The 20,710-nt window shown below is 32.0% G+C and overlaps 1 protein-coding gene across 2 annotated transcripts in view; it reads right to left on the bottom strand.

Annotated features, from left to right (window-relative positions):
- Positions 1 to 24: 24 nt before the first annotated feature.
- Positions 25 to 20,710, bottom strand: part of LOC134688440 (ATP-dependent RNA helicase DHX58-like) — a 36,061-nt gene continuing 15,375 nt past the window's right edge. The window contains exons 5-18 of one of the 2 annotated variants that reach the window (XM_063549155.1): positions 19,862 to 19,927; positions 18,383 to 18,457; positions 17,435 to 17,500; positions 16,359 to 16,424; positions 11,258 to 11,428; positions 10,785 to 10,867; positions 8,920 to 9,192; positions 8,325 to 8,487; positions 7,609 to 7,704; positions 7,003 to 7,193; positions 5,813 to 5,957; positions 4,076 to 4,309; positions 1,481 to 1,648; positions 25 to 1,145 (exon numbers count right to left, since the gene is read on the bottom strand). In XM_063549155.1, the coding sequence (XP_063405225.1) occupies positions 526 to 1,145; positions 1,481 to 1,648; positions 4,076 to 4,309; positions 5,813 to 5,957; positions 7,003 to 7,193; positions 7,609 to 7,704; positions 8,325 to 8,487; positions 8,920 to 9,192; positions 10,785 to 10,867; positions 11,258 to 11,428; positions 16,359 to 16,424; positions 17,435 to 17,500; positions 18,383 to 18,457; positions 19,862 to 19,927 (2,417 nt within the window). In that variant the 3' untranslated portion in view covers positions 25 to 525. The remainder of the gene's footprint in view (positions 1,146 to 1,480; positions 1,649 to 4,075; positions 4,310 to 5,812; positions 5,958 to 7,002; positions 7,194 to 7,608; positions 7,705 to 8,324; positions 8,488 to 8,919; positions 9,193 to 10,784; positions 10,868 to 11,257; positions 11,429 to 16,358; positions 16,425 to 17,434; positions 17,501 to 18,382; positions 18,458 to 19,861; positions 19,928 to 20,710) is intronic. The other variant, XM_063549157.1, reaches the window with a different exon arrangement.

Here is a 20,710-nt window from a genome sequence, read left to right as displayed (position 1 = left end):
CATCAAGGACAACTCAACTGTTAGTCTCAACTGCCTTAAAGTTTATTAATAATTACTTTTTTTTCCATATCGACAACAACGCATGGTATATATCAAACCATATTGATAGGTTACCTTATTTCACCAGATGCACACGTCATGCTTACATTACTAAAAGCAATCAAGTTCAAAATACTTGACTAATAATGATATTATATCATGTAACCTGCTCTGTAACATTGGTGACTGTACTTTCTATCCAAAATGACCAGCCAAAACTTGAAAAAAGGATTAATGTAGAAACAGTACAATCTATTTAAAATATTGATCTCTGATTACGTTATACTACATATGAGCTTTATAATTTATCTTATCTAACAACTATGATGGCATGCAAGTTATTAGACTTAGTATTCGCTTGATTTCATTCTACACACAGTGCGATTCCTTACCAAAAGTTTGTAGCAGATGAAAATAGATTTTGATCTTTGAAACATAAAATATTTGAATTTTAAAACTGTAACCGTCCTTTTTATTCAAGCTGTGTCATTCTGCAGTCGGAAGCTGACTAGCTTTAAAGGCAAGTATATCATCGTCATCAATGGTGTCAATCTTATATGGAACATCCTTCCATTTCTTTACATTTACAGCTACTTGCTTTGCCACATTAAATACTTTAATATACTTCTGACCCAAAACAACTAATTCACAGTCATTGTACACGTTTAAATGTCCCCATTCATGCCCACATTCGCCGAACACTCTATCAGTCAGCTGTATGTCTTCAGTAACAACGTGTTTTATTGGCTTGCGTGAAATACGTCCAAAAATAGAATTATCAAACACGACATGGAGTGAACCTTTAAGTATTTTCAAATTGTGTCCTTCGACAATATTTTTTGAACATTTTCTACAGCTTACTTTGAATTGTTCGACAATTTTATTTTTGCTAATTTCGAGCGCTTTCATCCGTTCAGCTTCTTCAGCTTTAAAGAGAAGTTGTTTTCCTTCATCTATCTTTTCTCGAATGTCATTCTCTTTCATTGCAAGTACAGCATCCACTGCCTTTTCCATCAACACCATCCTCTCTACATTAATGGTTTCACGTAAGTTTTCTTTTTCTGATCCTATGATAACTTCCTTTCCTCCGGCTCTTCTAATTCTACCTGAAAGAAATATAATCATAAATGTGTCAATTTCAAATAAGAGTAAAAAGATAATGATATATCATAATGTATATAAAAGCATCAGTTAAAAGTTAGTTTGTTGAGGAAACTTAGAGGACTAACATTGACAACTTACAATTTGCATTTGTGCATGTAACAAAGATTGTTTAAAAGGTTGATACGATATGATTCTAATACCGACATCTGTTTAAATTTAAATATACTGTAACTATTATACATGTATCATATACCCTGAAATATGAATATAAAAAGGTCTAATTATTCATGGGTTTCTTTCTTTTTCTTTTAGAATATAAAACGAATTATAAACTAACCTCTCATTTGGCAACTTGTAATTTCATTTGCTGTAAACCGGTATCTTATCGTCATGTTACATTCAGGGATATCAATTCCTTCGCTTGCCACTGCAGTAGCCACAAGACACTTGTGTTCACCAGTTTTGAATCTTTTTAAGACGTCAAGTTGTTTATGTTTGGTAAGACCTTATAATATAAAAAAAGGAAATTGAATTACCAAAATGAATTAATTTAACTTTGAGGTAATGAATATAAATAATCATGTATACTGTACATACGCATTTAACAATTATGATAGTCTTACAATATAGCTTTCTGATAGTTTGCCGAAATATATTTTGGGTAGGGGTGAGCAGCTGAGACATCGAGTACCACACACTTTTCATATATTTTGTTTACAATAACAAAATTCACAAGCCTTTTAATTTGTTCTCCTCTTATATTTGTTGCGTTTCCCTCAGTTTTAGTTTGTAACCCGTATTTGTTTTTTTTTCACAATCGATTTATGAGTTTCAAACAGCGGTATACTACTGTTACCGTTATTTAAATGTCATTATTTAATATACCATGTCGTCGACAAGGAATAGGAGATTGGTTCTATGTCTTCAAAGTATACGTAGGGACATATTGAGTACGTCCCACTACCAAATCTCGGTGTGACCCTGAACTCGAATTATAGATCAGTTAATTATAGATTTGTCTTTGTGTATTTACATTCAATTTTAACACGCAACAGAATGTATGCAGAAAACACATGAACAATCTGGCAATATTACTAGTTCTGATACTATAAATGCCCTAAGTAAACATTTCGGCAGAAAACGAAATTACACACTGAAATATAAACTTATCATAGATACCAGGATTTAAATTTTGTATTTGCGCTAGACGCTCGTTTCGTCTACAAAAGACTCATCAGTGACGCTGGAATCGAATGAAATTACAAAGGCAAAACAAAGTACGAAGTTGAAGAGCGTTGAGGACCAAACATGTCTTAAAGATTTGCAAAATACAGCTAAGGTAATGTAGTCCTGAGATAGAAAAACCATAGTATTTTAAAAATGCAAAGTTTTGTAAACAGTAAATGTATGAATATGACGATATATATCAATGATGTTTCATGTCAAAACAGAAGTGCTGACTACTTGGCTAGTGATACCCTCGGAGAATGAAAAGTCCACCATCATTGGCATCGATCCAGGGGTTGCAAAAAAAAAATCATTATAAATACCAGGATAAAAATGTTGTATAAACGCCAGACGACACTCGTTTACAAAAGACCTACCAGTGACTATGGAATAAAACAAAAGGAGACGAAAGAAGCCATCGGTGTACCCAACTCGGTGAATAGGTTCGTCACAGGGTGGCAACGCGATGTGTGATGAGCCGAAAATATCAACAAGGCTTATAAAATGAGCACCATAATATTTTTTAGGTTTCTATATTTATAATTCAGATATTTAGTTTATGTTGGGTTTTTTTGTGTTTTTTTAGGGTGGTGTAGTATATTGGTGTCTGTTCTTTTCGGTTGAAGTTGTAGTTTTGGTGTCGGGAGAGTGATTTATAACTTCAATTTTATGGAAGAGCTTGATTATGTTTTAAATAGCTAATTAATTTTGTATCTATCTCCTTCGTTTACAATTCCAATGGAACATGCATGCATTTCAAAGGTTCTTTATAGGCAAACGTTGAGAAGGAACGTCATCGAAGTCACATAACTATACGTGTGTTTTCATAAATACCACATAGAAATGTCATATTTAAAAAACAAAAGTCAAATAAAGTCCCTTATGTTAGATTCGTCACCTGTATGATTTGTCAATGGTACTTAACTTTCGTCAAATTCTAAGAAAGCTATAATACTAACAAAATGTGTTTCTTGAAATAACAACGTTGTAGCTGAGTTGTGTATATGATTTGTATTTAAGGTTAAAAAAAAATGAAGGCATACCTTAAAAGTTGTTCTTGAAAAAAAATACTTTGCAAAATATAGCTTAAACTGTACAATGTATGGCATAGAGCATGTTTCCATGTTTTTAGTTTGACAAAAAATGACATATATATCTTTCTGCCTTTTAATAAAAATTATTATAAATGCATAATTTTCAACACCACAATAAGCATTATTTTACAATTATGATTTTCGGGTTTTTCTTATATAAATTTTTGAACGACTCAATTTTTCCTAATTGTTTAATGTGTACACTAAATTTCAAAAGTGTTTTCACGGAATCTAGGATCTCTCTTAATTTTGTATTTTAATAGATTTAAGACTTAGTCTTGTATTTTATACTAATAATACTGTACTGTTTTTTTACTCTTTTTTTTTGGGAGAGGGGAGGGGCATGTGATGTCTTTTAAAATAATCTAATGTATTTTTATCGTTTAGTGGCTGTCGGATTGACATATACATATACTATCCGTATTCAAAAATATCAAAAAAACTATCAGATGTCAGATATAAAGTTACACAATATTGTTTTTAATGCATGTTAACAAATGATTTTTTCGGTAATTTTGCAGCATAAAAAAAGCTGTGACATAATCGCATAAAGAAACAGATAATATTTAAAATAAACAGTGGTTTTGATAAGCGGTTATAAACATATTCACCTCCGTCTTCTAGTCCAACTTGTGACCCAGTGAAGTATTTACAATTTAAATATTTCAGATGTTCAAGTCTTTTAGCAAGTGCCCTTGCAGTAGCTCTCGTCTTCACAAATATAAAGAACCTAGAATTATCTCCCTGTTTTTCATATTCTCTCTCTAGCCTATGGATAATTTCCTGTACATCTGGATTACATTCAACTTGTTCGGGATCAAGGGAACACATGAATTTACACACATCTGAAATCCATATTTTGCAAGTTTTGTATTCATGAAAAGCTGTGAATCCCTTGAGTTTCTCTGTTTATTGAACGAAAGCATTCACTGATCATTAAGGCAGTAATATTGACCTTTCTCGATCAGTAAATTCGTCATGAACTTGCGCATTGGGTCATTATTTTGTCTTGTATTTTAAGGTAACTTACTGAGACGCATTTTATCATTGTTCTTTTTCTAATGTAGTTTTTAAGATAAAACTAGCGTGTTTCAAAATTGATAGTTGTGTTAACACTTATCAGCTATAATTTGTAAATGCAAACTGTAAACTGTAAAAATGTATAATTTGTAAATGAAAAATGTAAAATGTAAAAATGAAGTTTGGTTGTACCTGTAGAAAACTTATTTCAAACGGGATAGCACATCCTCATTTTTACGTAAATGTTGTTAACCGTGCCCGGAAATTTAAAAATGATCCATATAAACTTGTTGCTCCTTTAAATAAACTTATTCCTAAAGGTTACATATTCAACACTGTGATAAGATCATTGAATATTGTTTTTATTGGTATAAATATTGACTTTGTTATAGGTAAATTAAAAGCTAACTAAATATTACTAGTATGTTATATACATATACATTTTCATGGATCTACAATCTGTCGATACCTACAACTTGGCATTGCACGAGGTCATGTTTTTCTCTGGCTATTTATGACGTCTTTACACTAAATACATTGTATGTTGGATGTGTACGGATTGATTGCTTAGTCTTAGAGGCATGATTTTTTTATTAGTTGTTAATGGCTTTGAACTAGCTGTCAGATAACGGCAAGTACTCTCAGATCTGTTCATTGTGTCTTTTTGTGTCGGAATGTATAAGTACCCGGTCACGTCCACTTTTATTTTTTGTCTATCTGATGAGTTGAGCCTTTTTCAACTGATTTTTATAGTTTTTTCTTATGTTGTACTGTTATACCACTGTCCTAGCTATAGGTTAGGGGGAGGTTTGGGATCCCGCTAACATGTTTAACCCCGCCACATTATTTATGTATGTGCCTGTCCCAAGTCAGGAGCCTGTAATTCAGTGGTTGTCGTATGTTTATGTGTTACATATTTGTTTTTCGTTCATGTTTTTTACATAATTAAGGCAGGTAGTTTTCTCGCTTGAATTGTTTTACAATGTCTTATCGAGGCCTTTTATAGCTGACTATTTGCGGTATGGGCTTTGCTCATTGTTGAAGGCCGTACGGTGACCTATAATTGTTAATGTTTGTGTCATTTTGGTCTTTTGTGGATAGTTATCTCATTGGCAATCATACCACATCTTCTTTTTTATACGTTTATTTTGTGTTCAATTTCAACTATTTATTTGACGTTAAATCGGCGTTTAATAATGTATAAAACATTGCTGTTTTCGCAAATATCAATGTAATTGTGTTATTTTTATAAATGAATGACACATCCTGATAAAGTTCATAATTAGATAATATATACGATACAAGTGTATATCCAATCCAATACTCACCCTCTAAATATTTCATATTGTCCCTTTCTTCTGTTGTATTTGCATTTTGACTTTGGATTGATTCCTCTGATGATCTTGATGTTATCAAGTCCACAACTGCTTGTGTGTCGAGAAGTGAATTCATTTCTAAACATTCTGCATATATCTAAACAATTACATGTACATATATGAGATTTGCAATACATATGGGACAAATATAAGTAACAGCTCAATTTTAATGGAGTATTTTGGTGTTTCATTAAAAAAAAGATGAGGTGATGTAATTGTCAATTAGAAAACTCTTCACAAGCGACCAAATGTCACAGAAATTAACAACTATAGGTCATCGAACAGCCGTCAACAATGATCAAAGCCCATACCGCATAGTCAGCTTAAAAGGCCCAAAAATGACAGAAACATATCAAACGAGAAAACTTATAGCCTCATTTAGGTACAAAACATGAATGAAAAACAATTATGTAACACATAAACAAACGACAACCACTAAACTCTTGACTTAGGACAGATACATACATACACACTGTGACGAGTTTGAAAATGTTAGCGGGATCCCAACTGCAGTTTTCGAATGTTCCTAAGGTATCATTTGTTACTATGTTTGCAGTAAAACATTACCATTTCGAAATTAGCAAGTCATTATTAAAGATTACATCTCGAGTCCACCTAATAAAAACACAACTTTAATGATGACGAACATTTTATCAATCTTTATCACTTTATTTCTACTAAATTTGATTGCAAATACAGTATTCATGGAAACTAAAATTGAACTCTAGTCCACTATCAATGTAAACGACATGTATGTGCCTTTGATGTCCATGTTTCTTACTAGTTCAATATTAAGTGTCAATCTGCTTAGAAACTTTCATAATTATTGATTCTGTTTTATTTTTAACTATTTTACTAGAAATTATAAAGAATTCTTTTTTAAAATTTAACAATCATTAACAAAATATTGCCTTTCTTTTGCTTTAAAGATACAAAGTAAATGAACGAATTACGAAAACAACGGACGCTATTGTATATCTATAGCCCAACTGACGTACACAAAGATGGAACCGGGACGAATTTCTGCATACAACTTCACTCCCGAGGAAAATGCAACACTTTCACATTCCTGTTTGGTACCGGTATTTTCACACATAGAAAAGTCATATATTCTTTTATATCAGTTAACATGACTTCCTTACCTCTAAATGACATAAGTATGTCAACATCAGTCTTGGAACATATTCATCTTTGTTCAAGACATTTTCAACCTTCAATCTAGTTTCTGTTATCCACTGAATGTATGTTTGTTCTAATTTCTCAATAGGAATATTTAGCAGGCTTTGTTTCACATCATGTATGGCTTGCATACTGTTAGACAGGAAAGTCTGTACTGAAATTTTAGAAAATATTTATTGACTTAATGTTCAAGTAAACAAACGCATAGTTAGGAGAAACCCAACTTAATTGAGGTTTAAAAAAGAAGAAATTAAATGCGAGACATTTAAAACTAGGTCATACATAACCTTGAACTTGAAAAGAATTTAGGTGTGTTAGTTTTCGAGTAAACAATGAAAATTATCATTCATACTACAACTTTGACATTTAAGAAAACCGATTTTTTTGTGTCGATAAAAGAGTCTTAATATTTATATCGTGTTTTTCCAATAGTAACAATCTTGCCACTGTGAGGATAAATAAGAGAATTATTTAATATATAAAATTAAAACGAGATGAGATACAGCCATTACTGCATTCGTGGAATACTATATTTTATTTTCAACATGTTTATGTGAATCAATATTTACCTTTTTCCGACTGAAACTCTAATTCAACATCAGATATTGATGATTCTAATTTGTCTTGTATCGGATTGTGTTTTCGGACTTTTATTTGTAATACAACTGAAATGAAAGTTAAAAAAAATTAACGTTCTATTGGAAATTACTTTGCAAAATATAGCAATATGTTCAGATCAACTAATTACTTAAATCACAATTTAACAATGTATTTAAGGTAGACCACTACTAATTCACAACCCAATTTGATTTCTATATTTAAAATGCAATTCAAAGTTTTAATGTCTATTTTTATCTTTAGTAACACTAAAATGGCAGTCAGTTCACGTCAAAACTATACCTTATAATCACTTATGATAAAAATATCAATTGCACAGTAGGGCGTACTGGTTTCCGCCATTTTGTTAGTACAACAACAGATACTTCTTATATAAACAACAGGACGAATGTGCCTTCCTATTACAATATGATATACTTCTTTATTTATCGAAAGGAACTTTCATGAATGGTTTGTACGGTTATCCACAGTCCCTAAGCTTTTATTTGATTCCAACTATCCAAATATGTAACCTATTGTCAACGATACAGTTATGCGTATGAATTATATTTTTTCAAAATATGTTCTTTGTATGTTTTTTTCGAACCAGACCTGAATGAGTGCTTATATACCTTTGAACCGAATCGTGTTCAAAATTATTTTGAGAAGGAAATACACTTTTACTTACCTTGTTCCGCCTCGGTGGTATATTCTTGTAGGTTCTCTTTATGCTTACGGACGGTAGACAGATGTATAACATCCATGATTGTCATGACTTTCATCAAGTGTTTGTTTGCTGAAAACTCGTCTTTAGCTTTGTTTGTTCCTGGGGAGGCCGTTAAACCTACTATCTGAAATTAATCATACATGTAATAAACAAAATTGATCTGCCAACATTAACTGAAAGACAAAAACTATCTGATACAATCGAAAAAGATGATAATACAGTTATAAACTTCGGAGTTATTTAGTTAATTTTTCAGATATAAAATACAAGGCTAAAGATTCAAAAGAGAACATAGTATTGTAATAGAGTAAAACTGCTGCAACGCCTTGCAAAAGGAGACAAAAAGGCGAAACAATTTCACCTGCCAGTATAATGAAAAAGAAAAACTAAAAACTGGGATGAATTACTTCGAAAGAAACCAGGACTTCAGCAAAGTCTTTCGGAACAGTTTTATAAGGAAAAATAGAAATAAGAGAATGCTTTATAAAATCATAGGTGGAAAATGTGAAATGGATATTTACGCTCATAAAGTGACAGACTATTATCGTTTGCATACCTGTGGCAATTTCATATCCTGTGCATCATTCTGTGCTTTCCGATAAGTAGCCATTATATCGTTATATGGTGTTTTTCCATGAACATGGTGGCATTCGTCCAAAACCAACATAGAAAATGTAGTTATTGGCACAGGGAACTTCTCTTCTAATTTCATTTTATTCATTAACAATTGAGGCGTCATAAAGAATAGACGACCTTTGTCAAACTGCCGTCGTGCTGACTCCTCTGTGCTTTCTTGGCCGACCAGAAATGTTTTGATGTCGTTATCTTTCTGAAGGATATATCATCATCATTTAAAAACTATTAATACAAATATGTAGAATTATAAATACTGAGACCTCTCTTTACAGTTGATCTGACGATCTATAATACCTTATTTTCAAACATTATTTACCAGAAAAAAAACATACTAGACATTTTCTTGTAAGTGATTAGTTGTCATTAAACATTTGAACATGCTTAATAAACAGTAATTTCTCCCTCCCCTATTCACTCCAAAATATCATAAAACAGTGTTGAACAGCATAGTTTGATACTTGTCACGAGTGTCCTCAAACAAACTGCATTCATGCGTTGATATGGAGTAGTTTATGTTTATTAATACATGCACTTGTTTATGTATTTTATCTTACGAGTTGTTTTTGTACCTTTCGTATCCTGATTTAGATAACAGAACAAGAAGGGGAAGGGGTTCCAACATTACATGTTGTACTTTGTATATAGATATTCTTTTAACAAAAGAAAGACAAATTATTATACCAGGACGCTCGATATATACCAAAACTGTCGAAAGATTATTTAGATTGCATCAAACGTATACACATTAATCAACGTGCAGGCATCGTATACTTTCAGATATTCCGCATCCCAACTTTTATGATAATATTCTATACAAAGCCAGGATTCGGATTATGATCTTCTCGGATATTTTCGGGAGGGTTTCTGCTGGATTTTCACATGACGAAGACGTACATTGTAATCTTTCAATCAGTTAAGTCGATGTCTGAAGCTGATACAAACTGTTAGTAATACTTAGTTTATTCATGTGTCTTTATGTTGATTGATGTAATTTTACTTCATTTTGTCATTTAACATTTAAACAAAGGACCCAGACTTTTTATCTAAATTCTACTGAGCGTATTGCTGTGTGTTTGTTTATTCCACATTGGTTTTATGTATAGGAGGAGTGTTGAGATATCACAAAACATGTTAAAACCGCTGTATTTTTGCGCCTGTCTGAAGTCATGAACACCTGGCCATTGTTAGTCTTGTATGTATGTTTGTTTCTTTTGTTATTTTGGTTCATTTACATGTTTCGGAGTTTAGAACTGAACTATTATACTTTATGTGTATGGCCAGCTGAAGTCCGGGTATAAGACACGCTATGTGTTGACGATCCATTCATGGCCTTAGGCTGTGTATTGCTCTTCGGTCTAGTTGTTGTCTCTTTGACACATCCTCGTTTCACTCTTAATTTCAGAGATAAACAAATTTCTTCTGTTTGTTTATTTTATTGAGGGGAGGGGATAAAAATTAAGAGTGATTTGAAGCTTGACATTTTGAATATACTTCTGTTTTTTTTATTTTGGTGTTGACCTCCTGTCGTAATTGGCGTCGTTTGATAACGGGATCATTGATATAGAAGCCTAAATTTCTTTATATATGTATGTAAGAAACTACCATTTATTGCGCCTCTCCATGTTTTGTGTTTTTCATTTTTTTAAGATAAACAGCCGTGAAGATTTGAAATTTCTTAATATATATTTATACTATATTCTAATGTTTCTCTAACAAGTCTAGTTCGTAATAGCTTTCCAAAGTTCAAAGGCTGTTATTTATCGACGCATTTAAATAAAACTATACCTGCAAACGCTTCAGGATGTCGCATGCTTTTTTGTATTGTTGATCTAACAACGGATTGGTTCTTGCCAAAAATACAACCTTTGCTAGTAAAAAGAATAAATAATTCATTCCTGTAAATATATTTAAGTGCAACCTGTCTGAACCGATTTCTTGTACAAACACTGAACTAAACTAAACTTGTTCTTCAGACCAGTCATAACAAATTGTATAGTTTATGAACCTGAATAAATCGAACATCTGACAAATCCAAACAATATCCAAACAAAATCTTATGTCTCAAATAGGTTCTGTTTAGACAGGTTTCACTGTACAATTATTGTTTGAAGTTTTAATATCATATTTCAATAAACTTGTTTGTATTTATAACCCACAGTAAAAGTAGTAAAATGACCTTATATATTTAAAATATATTTAAAGCAAGATGAACATGTATATTAAGGTTATATCAAATGTGATAAATCTAAAGACAATACCATTTGGATTTCGTTTGATATGCTCATCGATTATATGGAAGGCAACAATTGTTTTTCCCGCATTCGTCACTGCACAAATTATGGTGTTTTTGCCTTGAAGTGCATTCTCTGCTAACTCTTCTTGGTATTTACGAAGTCCGCCGTAAGTTTTTGGAGTTGTTTCCTCTTTTTCTGAAAATATGAACTAGACTCGTTTAATATTCCATCGTTGAAGATCTATTTTGTGATCTGGAATTTTAATCATCTTTGTGCAATAAGAATCTATATCTATTACGTTTATTTCTTGGTAATATGGTACATGTAATCTGTTAAATTGACTGTACTTTAGAATTTATTACTTATTAATTTTCAAAAATCATAACTATGCGAAACAAATATAATATTTCTGATTAGAGCCTTTGTTTTCCGTATATGCCCTTAATTATTTTATTTTAAACATTTCGGTAAAAGAGAGGCGAATGATTTTAAAGGTATATTCAAATTTAAAAAAATTGTAAGAGTTCCGCGGAACCCAGTGTCTCGCCTTATTTTGCTGTTAATCGCAGGCCCAACAAAAATGAGGTAAAAAAACCAATACAATTAGTCCTCTTCATACTATCTTTTGATTGTAAGAAGCTTCTGTCCAAGTTTGGTAAAAATCCAGGATAGTTTATGAATCTACAAAATGTTTTAAAAACTTTAACTGCAGTCTGTTTGTAATGTTAAAAAAAACTAAGTCCATTTATAATAAATACAGATACACAGGTACAAAATGTTAACAAAATTTCCTTCTAGATATAAGCTTTTGATCATAAAGCCCTGGTCACAACGAACCCACGACACATCTATGCAGCTCCACGACATAAATTTTGTCAAATCGCGGATCATCTGTGATCGTCGAACGACAGTCGCACGATATTTTGTGCATATTGGCACTGTCGTGTGTCGTGGGAAGAAAATTGGACATACACCTTTTTTGCTCTACGATTTTTTTGTTGTGTCCCCGTCTTGTGGCTGTAGTGAGAGTGCCTTACCACAGTCGTGGGACAAACACATTGTCGTGTGTACCATCATAAATCATTTTAATAAAAAATAATTGTACGGCGGACTGTCGTACGACAGTCGTAAGACAATTTCACAACTGTCGCAAGACACTCGTGAAAAAGTCGAACGATTGTCTCACTAATACCAAATTTCGTACGATGCTCGCACAACATTAATTGTCTGTCGAACGACAGTGGTATGTTCGTCGTGCAACATATTTCCATTTTATTTAGAAGAATACAATTCGGCGGGAATGATTGGTTGGAAAAAAAACATACAGTCTGCCGTTTAAAGAGGATGGTTATTCCACCGGAACGATTAGGCTTGGTCCTGCTAAAAAGGCGCCTTGTCGGAATCCAACAAGACCAAAATATGGTCCTGTTAGCGTTGATACGAGACCGTGAATATAGAGGAACCAGCGAAACGTCCGACGTTTGTGGGTTAAGCCATGTGACCCACGACTGTTTTGCGACAGTCGTATGACAGTGACAGTGGCACGACAGTAGCACGCGCATTCCATTCCATGAAAACCTAAAAACATAGCCCTACACAACTCACTATTGTTGTGCGGCTGTCGCACGACCGACATGAGACAAACCCACGACAGTACAATTACAAATTTGTCTGTAGTGTACGCATCGTGGAATCATCGTGGACATGTCGTAGCTGATGTGACCACTCGAAATATTTTTTTGACATTCTGCACGACAACTATTTAATAGATCTTCCACGACAAAAAATCGTACGATCTGATGTGACCGGGTTTAAAAAAAAGCTTCTATCCAATTTTGGTACAAATCGAAAATAGTATAAAAAAGTTATTGAAATCTTAAAAACTTTAACCACAGAGTGAATGTGTTGTTTCCTAGCAGAAAATCTAAAATTTATTTTTACAAAATTTACTTATGGATACTATCTCATGATCATAAACAAGCTTCTGTCCAAGTTTGGTAGAAATTCAGTGTAGTTCAAGAAAGTTATTAAAATTTTTAAAACTTTCACCACCGAGTGAATGTAATGTTTCCCGGCAAAAACATTCAGTCTATTTATAAGTAAAATACGAAAAACATGGATTTTTTTTTTACAAAATTAACTTCTGGATACTATCTCATAAACATACACAAGCTTCTGTTCAAATTTAGTAGAAATGCAGTATAGTTTAAGAAACTAAATCGATGAAAACAAATGAATGTAACAAGCGAAAAATTAGTGAATCGCATATGAACTCCAACAAGAGGCTCTCAAGAGCCTGAATCGCTCACCTTATTTTTTTTGGTTAAATCTCTCATCAATGATTATTTTGGCTTTTCAATTTATTTAAAAGTTCTTTGAATCGTCCTATTTTCTTCAAAAGCAAAAAAAAAATCATTTTCTCCTATATTCTATTTTAGCCATAGGAGCTATGTTTCTTGACATACAAGGAAATGAAATATAAAATTTATACTAGATACTCTGAAACTCATTTAGCCTAAGTTTGGCTGAAATTGATACAGCAGTTTCAAAGGAGAAGATTTTTTAACGAAAGTCAACATGATGAACAAATTGTGAAAAAAGTCTTTAAAGGGCAATAACTTCTTAAGGGGTCAATTGACAATTTTGGTCAAATTGACTTATTTGTAGATCTTACTTTGCTTAACATTTTTGCTATTAACAGTTTGTCTGTATCTATAATAATATTCAAGATAATAACCAAACACTACAAAATTTCTTTAAAATCATCAATTCAGGGGCATTATACCTGACAAACCAGTTACCCAATTCGGCTGAAAATTTCAGGACAGGTAGACCTTGACCTAATAAATACTTTAACTTCTTGTCTTATTTGCTGGAGGTTTTGAGATATAAGCCAAAAACTGCATTTTACCCTGTGTTCTTTTTTTAGCCATGAAGGCCATGTTTTTTGACGAAATAAAAAATAAAGCACAAACTTTATTTTATACACCCTACTGATCATTCGGATGAAATTTGGTTGAATTTGGTTGAGTAGTTTTAGAGGAGAAGATTTTTTAAAGTTAGCCTATATGATGAACAAATTGTGCAAAATTGTCATTAAAGGACAATAACCCCTTAAGGGGTCAATTGACAATTTTGGTCATATTAACTTATTTGTAGTTTTTACTTTGCTGATCATTTTTGCTGTAATTATTATTATAGATAAAGATAAACTGTAAAAGTTTATTTTTATCTATAATAATATTCAGGATAATGACCAAAAACTGCAAAATTTCCTTAAAATTACCAATTAAGTGGCAGCAACCCAATTATGGGTTGTTTGATTCATCTGAAAATTTATGGGCTGATAGATATTGACCTAATGAACATTTTTACCCGATGTCAGATTTGCTCTAAATGCTTTCGTTTTTGAGATATAAGCCAAAAACTGCATTTGACCCCTATGTTCTATTTTAAGTAACGGCGGCCATGTTTTTTGACGGATCAAAAATCGAAGCACACACTTTGTGCAGGATAATCTAAGGAACAATCATGCTAAGTTTCATCCAAATCCATCAGTTGTTTTAGAGTAGAAGATTTTTTAAAGTTAGCAAATATGATGAAAAAATTTTGAAAAATTGTCATTAAAGGACAATAACCCCTTAAGGGGTCAATTGACAATTTTGGTCATATGATTTTATTTGTAGATCTTACTTTGCTGATCATTTTTGCTGTTTACAGTTTATCTTTATCTATAATAATATACAAGATAATGACCAAAAACTGCAAACTTTCCTTAAAATTACCAATTAAGTAGCAGCAACCGAACAATGGGTTGTTTGATTCATCTCAAAATTTCAGGGCAGATAGATATTGACCTAATAAACATTTTTACCCCCATGTCAGATTTCCTCTAAATGCATACGTTTTTGAGATATAAGCCAAAAACTGCATTTGAACCCTATGTTATATTTTAAGTAACGGCGGCCATGTTTTTTGACGGATCAAAAATCGAAGCACACACTTTGTGCAGGATAATCTAAGGAACAATCATGCTAAGTTTCATCCAAATCCATTCAGTAGTTTTAGAGTAGAAGATTTTTTAAAGTTAGCAAATATGATGAATAAATTGTGAAAAATTGTCATTAAAGGACAATAACCCCTTAAGGGATCAATTGACAATTTTGTTCATATGAACTTATTTGTAGATCTTACTTTGCTGATCATTTTTGCTGTTTAGGGTTTATCTTTATCTATACTAATATTCAAGATAATGACCAAAAATTGCAAAATTTCCTGAAAATTACCAATTAAGTGGCAGCAACCCAATTATGGGTTGTTTGATTCATCTGAAATTTTCAGGGCTGATAGAGATTGACCTTATGAATAATTTTACCTCATTTCAGATTTGCTCTAAATGCTTTCGTTTTTGAGATATAAGCCAAAAACTGCATTTGACCCTTATGTTCTATTTTAAGTAACGGCGGCCATGTTTTTGACGGATCAAAAATCGAAGCACACACTTTGTGCAGGATAATCTAAGGAACAATCATGCTAAGTTTCATCTAAATCCATTCAGTAGTTTCAGAGAAGAAGATGTTTGAAAAATTGTTAACGACGACAGACGACGACGACGACGACGACGGACGCCAAGTGATGAGAAAAGCTCACATGGCCTTTTAGGCCAGGTGAGCTAGAAAGGAGCGATATGGGGGCGTTGACATGAGCAGAGTTTCTAGCTATGCACGCATCAAATGATATGTGCGAATCAATACTCGGTCATAGTTTCATGATTTGGAATACGATTACAAGTTATACGGCCATTTGATTTTCAAAAGCATTAGATTATCTTTAAATGTTCAATTGAGAAATACATTTGTGTTTTAGAAAATTGAAAAAAATTAAAAGGTTTCAGTTTGCTGATTACAACGGTAATATCTTGATGTAAATCAAAATTTCTTGTTCTAAGTATTTTCAAAAAGTTTAGTTACTGTTATACCTATCTTTTGTAAGACCTACAATTGACAATGACTTTATTTGAATAATTACTTAATTTACTCTATTTATTCAGAGTATTCCGATGAAAAATAGGGCAGTATGTTTCACGAATGGAGAACTTTTTTTTACATATTTTAACTTGACTTACTTTTATCATCATCATGTTTAGAATTTTTCTTGTCACTCGCTGAATCTTGATCATCTAATTTATCGTCTGTAAATTAGTCATAACTAAACATTTATGCATACGACAAGAAGGACATATGAGAGACTTACAGATTTTATATGAAATGATGGCATAATTGACAAACGAATAGATGTGAAATTATTTTAACATCTGAGGAAAAAGAGTATTTTGCATTATTTGATATATGACATAAAAGCCTATTTCAAATTAGGAATCAGTAAGTACAGATAATAACATTTAGCACGCTATTGGATGCGTTGACACGCAATTTAGTATTTACCTAGATATAGGTAATAGTAGATGACCAATGTTCAAACTCTTATATAAATTGAAACAATCAGTGTTACATATACTGAGTAAATCACATGATATATAAAAAGTTTAAGAAGAAGGAGGGGGTGTCAGTATTATAAAAGGTTTCTGCAACGCATGCACCAACCGCCATACAAATGAATACTGAGTCAAATTTTACAATCAGGTTAAGAATATACTCGATAAAATTACAAATTACACAAGTGTTAAATAATTCATCTTTAATAAAAAGCCCAATTATTTATAGAAAATTGAAAACGATGATAAGATTTATCTGTTGATTACGTATACGAAACGAATATTTTGCTGATATCAAATCCTAACAAATATCTTGTTATCAGTATTTGTATGGTTTTATTTTTATTCGTTGTAATGCTTTCAATTGACAAAGGCGTGATTTGAATACTGTTACAAATTTAATCTATGTGTTCAAATTATAACAATACATTACTGTGGAATCATTTATTTTCGTGGATATCAATTTTCGTGAATTGCTGAAAACTTGCATATTCGTGGATATTTTATTTCGTGGTTTTATCAATTACTGTATACAAAACCTATTCAAAATATGCTATTCGTTGTGCATTTGAATTCGTGGTTCACCAGTACCCACGAATTCCACGAAAATTGGTATCCAACGAATATTAATGAATCCACAGTATACGGCAGTATATTTTTCATAAAGTAAAAACTGAATAATACTAGCATATTATAGTTTTTCTTACCTGTATCTTCAACGTTTTTTGATTTTTCATTGTCACTTGCTGAATCTTGAACATCTATTGTTTCGTCTGTTAATAAGGAATAAATTAAAGCTTAGCATTTCTCGCGAATACATTCTTTATCGAAGCCAATTTAAACATTTGATAGATAAAAAGAACATAAGGACATTACTTAATCATTATGACATTTACAGGTCTGTGTGTCACCTCTGGATTAGGCGACACATGCATAGTGAAAGAATCTGACACATTTAAGGACATGATCTGTAAACTATACTGACAATTATTAAGGAATCACTCAATCTTCAGACCAACATTGCATACACTGACTTTTTGTTTCTAAATTTACGTTTTATTTAGACAATTTTTTCTTCGGTATAATATGTTGTCCTTTTGTATTTTTTGTGTCTATCTCTAAATCAATATTTTTCATTAATACAGGCAACAGTATTATACCGCTGTTCACAACTCATATATCGATAGAAAAAAACAAATCCAGGTTACAAACTAAATCCAAGGGAAACGCATTAAATAAAAGAGGTGAACAACGACACAACAATAAAATTCAAATAAAGGCAACAGTAGTATACCGCTATTCAAAACTCATAAATCGATAGAACAAAATACAAATCCGGGTTACAAACTAAAACCGAGGGACACGCATTAAACATAAAGGCGAACAACGACACAACAATAAAATGTAAAACACACAGAAACGAACTAAGCTGTCAGCATTAGACAAAATCTGATGAGAATAACAAATGCAACATCTAAACTAAATACATGAATTTGGGATAGAAAAGGACCGTGATAAGTCTTATAGTAATGTGAATTCACACTCAAATTAACTATCATTTTGATTTTGTAGTTTCCCTTTTGTTGTGAGTTTTGATTTTGTTTTCTACTACATGTATGTAAGACTTGTATTTGTTTTTAAAAAGTTATGCATACCAGCGCATTGTTTTGGATTGACGTTTAGTTCAGTGGATACTGTTAATAATGAACTAACTTCAGTATTTGTGTCGTCTGAAATACAATAAAAAAGATACGTAGATAAATATATATACCTTTATAATGTTATTTTTTGTTTATACATTTTCGTATTTAATGGAAGCTGACTAGTGAAATCATTATTTTAAAAAAGTAGCTTTCCATTTTGACTGAAAAGAATAAATAAATGACATGACTGACACGTTTGACTCCGATTTTATTTCATTCGTACTGAAGGAATGTTTATAGAATCCTCTAAAATTCTTTGGTATCTACGTTTTGTCCGTTTTATTTTATCACCCTTTGTAATTTGTATTATTCAATGATTTGAGCAAATCAGCCCAACTACGGATAAATCAGCATGTGCAATACTGATGGCGTTGCCTTGTAGATGTAAATCAAGAGTTAATACTGTTTTGCAGGCAAAGCCAATACTAAAAAAAGTTGTACTAGATCATAGGCTAATATGTGGGCCTTTCGGTTTTTGTTTTCTCACGCCTGAGCTTACTGAACCTTGGGCGTATCGTTATGCAAAACATACATTTGTAACGTTTCGCCACAGAAATATTTCGAGAACGACTTTCACTGTTTCATTTCGGTTGATCAATCACCAAAGCGCAGACTATTCAAGAGTAAATAAAGTTAAACTGTCTGATGTTTTCTTCCTTGCTATTTAATACTGTTTGATAAAATGCATTTATGATACCATACGAAATTACAACTGCCAACAGGACAAAAAAACATCCTTAATGCAAACTGACAAGTCTATATACCTTCTTTAATGTAAGTTTCTTAGTTTAATCGAATAATTAAAATCATTTAATAAACGTATTATGAAATTGATGTTTCTGTATTTTTGCTGCATAAAGCACAAGACACAAATGAATTATACGGTGTATACCAAAAAAATAACAAGAAATCACTTTGTCAGCAGTGTATTATTGTATCAATAAAGCAGTTTTTTTTATATATATATTCAACGTAATATTTAATTCTTTATTAGTTTGAACAACACAGTTCCTCAGTATAATCCAGAATACTCAGAATAATTGTAACCTCTTTTTTGTCCGGCAATACAATAATTATTGTGGTTTTTTTTCAAAATTTTGTCGTTTTGGGTTATCAGCTCTTCATCTTTTTTCGCCTCAAGCATTACTGAAGAGACATCTTTTAACCAAAACGCGCATCAGTGCAAACAAAATGTGTACTGTCGATATTATTGCAACATAACGTTAAACTAAGTTGCAACATATATTGAGCAAGTACGAATATTAACAATGTAAATAAATCTATAGCTGATTAAATGAATGTCAAAGAAATTGGTTACTTTACAAGGATGATAAATTGCAAATCATCAGTTTCTTGTTACCAATATTTAAATAGTTAAAAGCCAGTCTGTTTCACAAAAAAAGTATCCTACTACTTTGTACCTGTGCTTACCTATATCATCGCCATGTTTTGATTTTTTTCTTTCACTCCCTGAATCTTGAACGTCTAGAGATTCATCTGTAAATTAGTAATAACCTTTGGTTGAACGTTTTTTAAAAATGCTCACTAGTGATTGAGCAAGTTCAAACCATCAGTTTTATTAGATGAAAACCTTATGAAGAATATTAAGCTGATAATGTGACTCAGCACATTACGTTCAAAGTTAAAATACATTGTAAACCAGAACATATTTTAAAACGTGTTGCCAAATATTAACGTTACCTTTGCCGTGCGGTAGAAAATCGATATTGTTTAAAATGAAAATGACAGAAGAACAAAGTATGTGGGATATATTGTAAAAATTGATTGCAACCTACAAAAAATCCGCTCGTTTCAATAAGAAATAGTAACAGAAGAAGTATTTGGGGGACTTGATACGTGAGGACAGCAGTGGTATTAATCATGTGGTTTTAAATTGTATAGTTGGCTTGTCGATTTACGAGTGAATCACTTTGAAGTTTACAGGTTTGGATATATCTTAATACAACAACAGGAATTATTTTCCAACAGATGAGCAAACATGTTTACGATGGTAATCTTGTTGTCCAAGTGTACATGTTTTATTCATTGTTTTGTTAATGAACTTTATTTTTTGCTTTTGGCCATGTGTTGGGACTCTATTTATGTCGTTCGGTGTCTTTTTCAATCATAATTGTATATTGCGTTTGAAAAGCTTTTTATTGCTGATCAAGGAAAGCTCAGTTACAATCAGATTACTTTGAGGAAAATCTTTTCAATTAAAACTCGCTTCGATCTGGCCTGTTTGCGTCGATGCGACGAATAGCAAACAACAATCAATCA

Source organism: Mytilus trossulus, chromosome 10 (genome assembly GCF_036588685.1).
Source record: "Mytilus trossulus isolate FHL-02 chromosome 10, PNRI_Mtr1.1.1.hap1, whole genome shotgun sequence".
Taxonomy (NCBI): Eukaryota; Metazoa; Mollusca; class Bivalvia; order Mytilida; family Mytilidae; genus Mytilus; species Mytilus trossulus.
The sequence above is the reverse complement of the archived record's forward strand: the minus strand, read 5'-3'. Positions and strand labels throughout refer to the sequence as shown.